At 38.3% G+C, this 11447-nt stretch overlaps 1 protein-coding gene across 1 annotated transcript; it reads left to right on the forward strand.

Annotated features, from left to right (window-relative positions):
- Nucleotides 1-1357: 1357 nt before the first annotated feature.
- Nucleotides 1358-11447, forward strand: zbtb41 (zinc finger and BTB domain containing 41). Its single transcript, XM_081375532.1, has 11 exons — nucleotides 1358-1520; nucleotides 2509-3743; nucleotides 4717-4924; nucleotides 6856-6925; nucleotides 7045-7192; nucleotides 7300-7429; nucleotides 7550-7645; nucleotides 8712-8818; nucleotides 9283-9388; nucleotides 9554-9642; nucleotides 10183-11447. Exons 2-11 carry the CDS (start codon nucleotides 2558-2560, stop codon nucleotides 10761-10763), a joined length of 2721 nt encoding a protein of 906 aa, XP_081231658.1. The 5' UTR covers nucleotides 1358-1520; nucleotides 2509-2557; the 3' UTR covers nucleotides 10764-11447.

Consider the following 11447-nt stretch of genomic DNA (forward strand, 5'->3'; position numbering starts at 1 on the left):
TACAAAAAGTACAAACAAGCAGGTTTCGATAATGTAATCCAGAACTATCCCACAAGATAAAATTGTTATTACCTGCATACAGCAATATCATCCAGAAAGATATGGCCGCACTTGACATGATTTTAGTTGTAAACAGACAGGAGACCTAAAACAAGCTCTGAAGAAGACAGGGCAGCTTCGTAAAACACCATTACCGCCAGAGACTTCCTTAGCTTGCCTTCATTCATCTGTGTTTAGGACTGACTGGCTTCAGTGGGTTCACAGCAAGCCTTAGGATTATGGTAATGCACTTACATGTGTAATGAACTGGTGTGAAGCCAGGGACGGGACAGGTCCCAAAGGCTAATCTGAGAGACTCACGCATCCACACCTTATGGACTTCAAATGCTCTGATAAGACAGATCTCAACGCAGTTATTAACTAATCTTAAGGCATCTTTCTTTACACAGCCGAGTTAAGGTTGCTCTGTGCCTGCTCAAAATTCTGAGTAAAGATGAAATACAGCATGAAAGACAGACTAAATTATGCCTGCTCTGACCAGCCTAAACAATATACAGATAAAATGGCTGCGTAAATGCATTTATGCCACCTCTGAGCAGCATTAAACAGTGTGTGTAAAGACACCTAATTGCCTGCTGTGCTGCCACCTTTGCAGAGCAAATTTGCCATTAGACAGTAGAACTTATAAAGCCATCATCCACTATTTAGATTTGAATGAAGATTATTTTCAAATGATGAGTTGGTGAACGCTCCAATCAGAAGAAAAAGTTAGCCTGTTAAGTTTATTTTATGGTTTGAGGTAGGCCCACAGAATGTTATTTTGCAACAAAACGGTTTACTGGCACATAGGGTGGATATTCCTAATCACCCTTTTACCTGCTGCGACAAAGTTGGAATTAGAAGCGTGTTGGAAAGAAATAGCCTTGGACACCGGCGTGACTCGCGAGACAGAATCCATACTGTAAAGAAAAAGATAACATTTGGTCACTGTATATAGGCTAAATAACATAGGCTACATATTTACATTGAAAACATCATATTTAATAAATATTAATAGTTCATTTAAATATGATGTATATAATCATCAATAAATAATAACTGTACTTGTGTGTGCAACTGTGCATTGTTGAACTTGAAGCAGGGATTTCCATTCACCAAATAGGCAACTACATTACCCATAATGCTACGCGTCTTATGGACAACGTCGTAGCGCGTTCATTCTTATTAATATAATTATTATTATTTATAAATGAAAATAATACATGATCAACTTTCATTAAGTTACAAGTTATACATAGGAGTTATTTTCGTAGGATGAATCCGCTTTATGTAAACCAATGAAACAGGAAGACCTTTCGCCTTTAGCCAATGACAAAACAGCTTGTTGAGACGTCGGAGCCCTGGACGATGGAAAAAGGACACACTACGCGTCTTATAATCTTATAATTTTGTTTGTTTGTATACAAAGACAAAACAAGACACCTCTTCAAAACACCACCGCATGTTTAATCTTTTTAAAGGTAAGATTGGAACTGAGAAACAAGTCGCTCTTCGCAGTTTGCCATGGGCCATTTTAGGGTCGTTTGTCAGCGCACTCCTGTTGTGGAGGGGCCCTGTGGGAGCATGACATAATGGGGGGCCGTAAGGGGTAGTTCACTTCAGATTTGCATTGTTCTCATTTGCATTGCACTAGATTTAGTAATGTATGTACAATGTAACGCATGCTGGCAGTGTTGTAATGTGTTTGTTTCGTTTGTGTAATTTTCCTCACCCAGTGCAAGACTGCAAGCGAAACGACATGATATATGACGCTGTCAATGCTTCGTTCTGTCTGAAGTTACTAACTCTCCACATATAGGCTCGGCGTGTGACATGATTACATTATTTTGACAACTGAAAGCGCTGGTAAATGCATAATAAACTATAATCGTTTACTCTAATTTTGCTCCAGTATGGGACAAAATATGCCCCATAGTTTTTCTAGTTATAGATTTTTGTTGTTGTTGTTTCCACTTTGAAATGAATCAGAGATGATCTCTAGGATTTACTTAACACAAATGTACCATTTATTTGTGTTTAAAATGTATTTATTTTTTGTTTTGACATTTATATTTCCATTATAATGTATGTGAAAGTTTAAATAAATAATAGTATGTATTTTTAAAATAATCATTTATAGTGTATCCTGACTGAAGGAATAGGTTAATTTGTAAAATATTATTTAAGGTTGAAGATCTGTGATCTAGATCTGTGATCCAAGATCTGTGATAAGCAAAATATGGTTTTCAATAGATGGAGGCGATGTGAAACCATCATATATTGTTAATTTGTTCTTATGAGGCAAGGCAAGGCAAAACTGTAATACATAAATTGGCATACATACAAAAAGCAGCAGGTTGTACGCCAATGTAATATAATACCTATAAACAGATTAATGCAAAATAGTTCAATACATATATTTTTCTACCCCAGTTTTGCCCAAGTACTAAAGAATCAGTGTTTGTGAAGTCTGTTTTTCAGCTCTAAAAATGGAAGTTTTGTGTTGAAAACCCTAAACATGAAGAAGAAAGTCAGTCCATCCCAGCAGTCAAAAGTGAAGGATATCAGTAGCACAGAAACAAAGGAGACAACATGTGATGGACCAACGGCGTGTGATGCCAGCAGCGATGTTGACCTGGCCAATAAAGATTCTTCGCAGGAAAAGAAGCATCTGCAAATATCCCAAAGTGATGGCTGTTTCTTTAAGTTCTTGAACGAAGACCGTCAGAAACTGCCGTCATTCTGTGACATAACTCTCATGGTCAGTGGGAAGACGTATCATGCCCACAAGGTGGTTTTGGCTTTTGGCAGTGGCTATTTTCATGCTAAATTCAGTGAAAACCCCGAATTGTACCATGTTACCATTGATAACATAGAGGGCTCCACCTTTGGACACTTGCTCAACTTCCTGTACACATCTGAATTTGAAGTTTCAGAAAGCCAGATTCCTGCTCTGACCGAGGCTGCCTGTTTTCTGGATATGATGGAAGCTGTAAATCTTTTATCAAAGTGGGTGACACCAGCTCACGCCGATGAAGACAGTGATGTTCAGCGGGTTCCCCAGGAGACCCCAGATGTCCCGCATGTCCAAACTTCAGTAGGAGCCAAGTGCTCCTTTTGCAGTCGCACGTTCTGCTACAAGAAGTCTCTGGAGAATCACCTGGCCAAGACGCACAGCGCTGATTGCCACGTTGAGGAAGAGCAAAACATGGCAAGCTCATCCGCGGTCACTACCCGCCGATCTGGCCGTGAGAGGAGGGCCCCTGCTAAATTTGAGAGCCAGGAGAGCGGAAATTTTTCTGGAAAACCCAGTCAAAAAACTCCAAAGGATGACGATGCTACCTTTGAGGAGCAGGAGGAAGAGGATGACGAAAGTGAGGAAGAGCAACAGAATGAGCAGGGAGAGCAAAGTAGTAAGGAGGGGCGAGAAGAAACCTCCAGTGCTGTGGAGGTCGAGGAGGCGGAACGTGAAGACGGTGAGAAGCAAGAGGAGGAGCATGTGGCTGAACTCAGTGAGGCCGGAGAGCAGACCGAGACCCAGAAGGAGGCCGAACCGAGATCCACTCGTGCTGTTGAGGAGCAAAACCAAGCGACGGAGGTCACCGCTCATGTCTTCCCAGAGGGACTGGCTCCCGTTGTGGTCCAGAGCGCTAACAAAAAGACTCTGAAGTGCCCCAAATGTGACAAGACCTTTGATCGTATAGGTGAGAATCGTAAAGGCTGACGGATGTAATCGGTGACTTCTCTTAATTTATTTAACAATACATTAATAATGCAGTTCAAATTTATTAAAACTGTAAAATATTATTACAGTTTAAAACTTAATTCAATAACTATTTTCTGTAACACTTTAGTTTAGGGTCCAATTCTCACTATTAATTTGCTTATTTACATGCATATTACTAGGATATTGGCTGTTTATTAGTACGTATAAATCACATATTAATGCCTTATTCTGCATGAGCATATTCTACATCCCTTAATCCCAATAGCTAAACTGAACAACTACCGTACTAACTATTAATAAACAGGAATTAGGAGATTTTGAGGCAAAAGTTGTAGTTAATAGTTAGTTAATAGTGTGTATTGGACCCTAAACTAAAGTGTGACCCTATTTTATATTATAATATGTTTTAAAATGTAATTTATTCCTGTGATGCAAAGCTGAATTTTCAGCATCATTACTGCAGTCTTCAGTGTCACATTATACTTCAGAAATCATTCTAATATTATGATTTGATGCTCAAGAAGCATTTATAATTATTATCAATGTTGAATACAGTCGATCTGCTTAATGTTTTTGTGAAAACTGTGATATTTATCACTTTTGATCAATTTAATGTGTACTTACTGAATAAAAGTATTATGTTTTTAAAAAAAAAATTACTGACCCCAAACTTTTGAACGTCTGTGTCTATAATATGATGTGAATACACCTCTTCTATGATGAGCATGTTTTTAGTTTATTAATTAAAATGTGTATTTGATATTTTTGACCATAAAGTAAAAAAATTCATGGTAATACAACTGACTGTCCTGATATCATAAGGAAGGAAGCAGTTTGCATTTCTTTTTTTATTATTTGAATAAAAAATGTAAAAAGAAAAAGAAAGATTAATGCCATTTTGTTGTTAATGCTTTGTCTGAATCACTGCTTTGCTTTTCCTCATTTTGTAGGTAAATACGAGAGTCACACCAGAGTACACACCGGAGAAAAACCTTTCCAGTGTGACATCTGTCATCAGTGCTACTCCACCAAATCAAACCTCACAGTGCACAAGAAGAAACATGACAGTGATACGCCCGTCCCGAGGAAAGAGCACAAATGTCCCTTCTGCAACAAGCTTCATGCCAGCAGGAAGACTCTCAGCAGACACGTGAAGAGGTGAGTGGGGATCCCGTCCCAATCCCGGATTTCACTGAATCAGAATCAGAAGAAAGAAGTTATTATTTTGCATGGAGAAAGTCAAGCCTGTTTCATGACCATTAAGGTTGGTTTTGCATTGTGACCATTTCTAAGCCACAATTTCTTCCAGTAAGCTTTTGAAATTAAAACATATTTTGGTATCCACATATGTATGTATGCCTTTGGTGTGCAGCTGAACAAAACAACAAAATCTGAATAATTGATTAAATCTTAGATAGGTTCGCAGAGAAATCCTAAAACGGCCTGGACAGTTTTATTTACTTCTAAAGGTAGTTAAAAATTAATCCATTTCAAGTAAGTGATTCTGGTTCACAGTCGCTGATTCAGCCAGTTTGAATAATAGAGAAAATTAGTTTTGTGTCACTCTTTGTACCGCAAAGAGAATGGACAGAAAGAAAGAAAACCAGAGGATTATATGAAGTGGTCAGACACAAGATTATAGCCAAGCATCGACAATCTCAAGGTTGCAAGCACATCTCCATAGACCTTGATGTTCCTGTTTTCACCACACATAATGTTGTCAAGAAGTTTAATGCCCGTGGCGCTGTAGCCAACCTCGCTGGATGTGGCCGTGAGAGGAACCTTGATGCAAGATTGCAGCGAAAAAAAGCTGACGTCTGCCAACTGCCACACACATTCAAGCCGTACGACAGTTTCAACTCACTGAAAGGGGATTCTACTCAAAGATAGGAGAGCCGGGAGAACCCCACTGACATAATAAAGCCTAACTGCAATTTGCGCTTGAACGTGCCAAAATATTTCTGGGAGAATGTGCTGTGGACAGATATTATGACTGATATTTCCCCGACTTTGAGTAAAATGTGCATTTCAAATTATAACATATGAACGAATTACCATGGACGATTTGGAAATGTGTGTTCTTAACTGTCATTAAAATAATCATCAAAATGGTATGGAAGCTTGTTTCAGCCACGGAATAAAACGATTTTTAAGATAATTGCAACTTTTTATCTCACAATTGCATATTATATCTTTATAGCACGCAATTGCAAGTTTATATCAAACAGTTCTAAGGAAAAAAGCCAGAATTGCGTGATATAAACTTGCAATTGCGAAGAAAAAAGTCTGAATTTTTAGATAAAAAGTCGCAATTTATTTTTTATTTTTTTTATTTAGTGGTGGAAACAAGCTTCCATTAAATGGGCTTCATTTTCTTCATGTAAAATATCATTTGATATCATGAAATGTGACTTGAATCAGAACAAGAAGTTGGTTCATACCATCTTTTCGAGGTATGACTTTCTTCTGCAGAATACAAAGGAAGATATTTTGAGGAATGCTGGTTACCAAACCGTTATAACCATTATATGTTTTGACCATACAATGGAAGTCAGTGGGACCAACATTCTTTGAAATATCTTATTTTGTGTTGAAAATGAAACTCATACAGGTTTGTAACGACTTGAGGGTGAGTAAATGATGACAGAATTTTCATTTTTGGGTGAACGATCCCTTTAATAGATGGCAGTTATGTATTCTGTGTCTACGAAATGAATAAATGCATTTCCACAGTTATTAACATTGTAAACTTAGCCAATCTTTAGCTGAAGGAGTAACTGTAAATTTGACATATTTTTCTCTTTCTGACTGCTGTATTTCATTTCTCTATATTTTGTCCTCTTCTTTTCCTACTGAAGAATCATGTTTGCTGTATTCACACATTTACCACTTTACAAATTCACCCATCTATGATGACTTCCGCTTCTGAGAACCCTGGAAATTGGCTGCATTATCTTTCCTGTTCACTTTATTCAGTCACCTATTGGAGAAATGTGTTTTGCTGTCACTTGCTGTAGTTTCCAGTACATCTTCTGAACTGTTGTTTTGGTGATGAAATGCTTTGTTACCAACACCTTGTCTGCTTACAGATTTCACCCTGACCACCTCCAGGAGTTTCTCACTCAGAAGAAGAAGAAGAGTGAAGGCTGGAAATGTGACGTGAGTCATTTGCCTTATTTCTTTTTATACACTACATTCAAATGACCACAAAAAGCTGACGCGAAATTCTGTTTGCAAACAATTTTACAGTTGCCTGTATCGTTTCTTTAACATTACAGATCTGTCACAAGTCCTTCAGTCGTCGTCCCCATCTGGAGGAGCACATGATCTTACATTCACAGGACAAACCCTTCAAGTGTGCCTACTGTGACGAGTACTTCAAGTCACGATTTGCCCGGTTGAAGCACCAAGAGAAGTTCCATTTGGGTAAAACTTTACCTTTCTTTTTTGTGCTAATGAACAGCACCAAAAGCATTTAACTTGTATTGGATCCAGAGAATTCCTTTAATGTTGACAAAATGTCCAATATCCAGGACCCTTTCCTTGTGACATCTGTGGTCGTCAGTTTAATGACACAGGGAACCGCAAACGTCACATCGAGTGCACACATGGGGGGAAGAGGAAATGGACCTGCTTTCTGTGTGGCAAATCGGTTCGAGAGAGGTAAGAAGCTGCTGTTATGCTCAAACACTGATATTACCAAACCTGTATGCCAGTGCGAGAATGGTTGGATGTTTTATTCAAAAACAAGCTCTTTCAGCTTATCTTTGAACATATTTTCAGGACAACCCTCAGAGAGCATCTGAGGATCCATAGCGGGGAAAAACCTCACCTGTGCAGCATCTGCGGACAAAGTTTCCGTCACGGGAGCTCCTACAGGTCTGTGAGAGTGCCGTAATATACTACATACACGAAACATGGTTCACATAAAAAAAAAATTATAATAATTCTGAGAGAATATGTGCAGATGAATAGTTAAGCAAGCTTCTATGAACATTTTGAACTTTAATTGCATATATGCACATCTTCTGTTTTTGAAGGAAGTCTCTTATGCTTACCAAGGCTGCAAAAATACAGTAAAAACTACAATATTGTGAAATATTATTACAATTTATAATAACTGTTTTAATATATTTGAAAATGTAATTTATTCTTGCAATTCAAAGCTGAAGTTTCAGCATCATCACACGATCCTTCAGAAATCATTGTAATGTGCTGATTTTATGCTCAAAAAACATTTCTTATTATCATCAATGTTAATATTAAAGGGATAGTTCACTTTGAAATTAAATTTTGGTGTCGCCTTGGCTACGGTTTCGTTCCAATGAACTGCAGTAGCCAAGGCGACATCTAGTGTATATATCTATACCCGCCCGCGCCCTCAGATCACTTGGACGCGGCTGTGTTCAAGAGATAACAACGATATAAATACTGTTCGTTTTCTCACACAAACCGCTCGTTTCGTGTCTTAGGCCATCAATGTGTACTTACGATGGGGAATTTTTTAATTTGGACGACGGGGAATTGTTTTAATTTGGACTCTGTGCATGCTCTTTGAGACAGTGACCATAGATCTGCATTATATGACTGACAGACAAGAACGGTTTGACCTAAAAATATCAAAATTGAAACTACTGCAGAAAAAAAGACACCTACATCTTGGATGCCCTTGAGGTAAGCTAAAACATACCAAAATTTAATTTCAAAGTGAACTATCCCTTTAAGCAGTTGTGCTGCTTAATATTTTTGTGGAACCATGATTACATTTTTTGATAAATGGAAAGTGCATTTATTATGTTAAGTATAATGCATCATTGCTGAATAAAAGTATTACTTTTTATTTAAAAAAAACTGTACTAACCCCAAATAATTAAGTAATTGGATAGGACTGTGATAGTTTTAATTATTACAAGTGTTGTTACCTGTTGTTTTGTCTATATTTTAGGCTTCACCTTCGTGTTCATCATGAGGACAAGCGCTATGAATGCGAGGAATGTGGCAAAACCTTCATTCGCCATGATCATCTAAAGAAACACAAAAAAATTCATACAGGTATTTTTGAAAATTCAGTCAAATGGATGTCAGCCATAATGTGATGCCTTAAATGTCTAGATGGATGACTCACTAGGATTTAAAACTGTCGACCCCCCCAAAAAAATGATCACCCTCATGTCTTTCCACACCTGTTTGACTTTCTGTCTTCAGAGGAACATAAAAGAAGATACTTTGAGGAATATTGGTAACCAAAGAAACTCTTTCGGCTCCCATTAACTTCCATTGTATGGTCAAAAAATATAATGGAAATCAATTGGAACTGAAACTGGTAACCAACATGTTCATTTTTGGATGCCCCTCATTTTGGACTATCACTTTAAGGCCAAAAACAGTGAAATCCACCTTAAAACTAACCATATTAAACTAACCATATTAGTTTCTTCATCCTGCTCATGGCTGCTTTATGTGCTCTATAAGTGTGTATTGTAGGATTATAGTCTTGTAACATTTGTTTTGTGTAGGCGAGAGAGCGCACCAGTGTGAAGAGTGTGGAAAATGCTTCCGCCGTGCCGATCACCTGACTGTCCATTATAAAAGCATTCACCTGGGAGAGAAGATCTGGCGAAGGCATGTGAACTCACACACACACACACACACACCGATTTCAGAAACGAAAACATTGTTTTTGTGACGATACATGCGGTCTTTTTTATGCAATACAAAATAATGCCCGCAGTTGATGTTGGTTGTGTGAGATCTGTGATGTCATGATCATGGACTGTAATTTGACAGGTATAAAGCAGTGTTGCATCAATGTCAGGTGTGCAAGAAAGAGTTCAGGGGGAAGACCAACCTCATGTCACATTTCAGAACGCATTCAGGTAAAATACGCTACTACGAATAAGATTGTTTTAGGAAAGAAATCAATACTTTTATTCAGCAAGGATGCATTAAAAAGAATCAAAAGTGACAAAGACATTTATAATGTTAAAAAAGATTTATATTTTGAATAAATGCTGTTCTTTTGAAAAAAACTAAAATGTATCACGGTTTCCACAAACCATAGACGATGCAAAGAAATGTTTCTTGAGCAACAAATCAGCATATTAGCATGATTTCTGAAGGATCATGTGACACTGAAGTCTGGAGTAATGATGCTCAAAATTCAGCTTTGTCAGTACAGGAATAAAACATCAAACAGTTATCATAAATTGTAAAAAAAAAAAAAAAAAAAAAAAAGTCTTTACAATAGGTTTTTACTGTCCTTTTGAGCAAAAAATGCAGCCTTGGTGAGCATTATAGACTTTTTTTCAAAAAGATTTAAAATTCTTACCGACTTTTTGAACTGTAAATCTTTAACGGCAAATTCTTGGCATTTCTGCTACACAGTTTTTTCTGATCCGATGTTTCGCTGTCCTCAGGTGAGAAACCCCATCGGTGTGTGATCTGTAACCAGACCTTCCGCATCAAGAAGACTTTGACCAAACACATGGTCATTCACTCAGATGTACGTCCTTTCAACTGCCCGCACTGCAGTGCTACCTTCAAGCGTAAGGACAAGCTGAAGTACCACGTGGACCACGTTCACAGCGCCCGCCTGCTCGACCAGCAACAGCAGAACATGCCTGTGCCCGCCGCTAGCAAGCTGACCGAGCCGTTGCCGTCAAACGAAACACCCAAACCATACCACACTAAGACTGTGCTGCAGAGTGTGACGGCTGACGTCTGCATTCCCGTGACGCTCGTCCCCGTCCAGATGACTGAGGACGCGGTGCACGGGGCGCCACATGGCGTCCAGCAACAGCAGACAGGCTACCAGTCCGCCACTGACCTAGTGTTCTTAGAGAAGTACACCCTCACGCCTCAGCCCACCAACATAGTGCACCCAGTGCGGCCGGACCAGATGATGGACCCTCGAGAGCAGTCGTACTTGGGCACACTGTTGGGACTGGACTCGGCTTCATCTGTACAAAATATGTCTAGTGCTGAACATACTCATTAATTCAGTGCTATTACATACACGTTGTTCTTCACATCACATGAATTCCTTTTGGTCTCTTTGTGCTGTTCTCAAAGACATGGTTCACTCTAAAATGCATTCACTATTGTGATTCAAAGCAGAAAATAGTTTGGAACGACATGACGGAGAATAAATAATGACAGAATTAAAAATGTTCCTACCTTTAATAATGAATTGAGGATTCTATCATTCACATCCACTATAAACTTTGACTCTAAATGGAATCTGTGTGTAAATGTCTCCTTTTATAAGCCGATTGTGTTTATATATCTGACAGATAACTGCAGTGCTGATGAGTTATTATATTTGTGTCAAATCTTCTCAAGTAATTCACCACCCCTAACCAAAGTTAATGATGAAATGAGCGCACAGCTCTTTTGCTTGTGTTCTTGTAAATAAAGCATCCTGGAACTCTTGAGTTCAGGAAGTGATTTTATACTGCTTGTTCTAGTCGTTTGTTGTGTTTTTGTCTGGCTGTTCAGTCACATGGTGGGATGTTGGAACAAAGTTTTAGAGACAACAATTATGACCACTTTCTTTGGGAAACCAGTTTTATACTGTTTGCTGTATTATATCTGTTTAAACCTGCACAGCCTGACATAGAAAATAATAGTCTGTTTATTTATAGTTTAATAAAATAGTTTATTGACCCTTTCGACAAAATCT

The sequence above is a fragment of the Scardinius erythrophthalmus genome (assembly GCF_964197995.2).
Source record: "Scardinius erythrophthalmus genome assembly, chromosome: 9".
NCBI classification, from domain to species: domain Eukaryota; kingdom Metazoa; phylum Chordata; class Actinopteri; order Cypriniformes; family Leuciscidae; genus Scardinius; species Scardinius erythrophthalmus.

What these genes read in the sequence shown, in the direction of transcription:
- zbtb41 (XM_081375532.1), top strand. Translation starts at nt 2,558, where the DNA reads ATGAAGAAGAAAGTCAGTCCATCCCAGCAGTCAAAAGTGAAGGATATC. An exon ending in CGTCACGGGAGCTCCTACAG is followed by an intron (nt 7,646 to 8,711) that starts GTCTGTGAGAGT and finishes TCTATATTTTAG; the next exon opens with GCTTCACCTTCGTGTTCATC. An exon ending in ACATTTCAGAACGCATTCAG is followed by an intron (nt 9,643 to 10,182) that starts GTAAAATACGCT and finishes CGCTGTCCTCAG; the next exon opens with GTGAGAAACCCCATCGGTGT.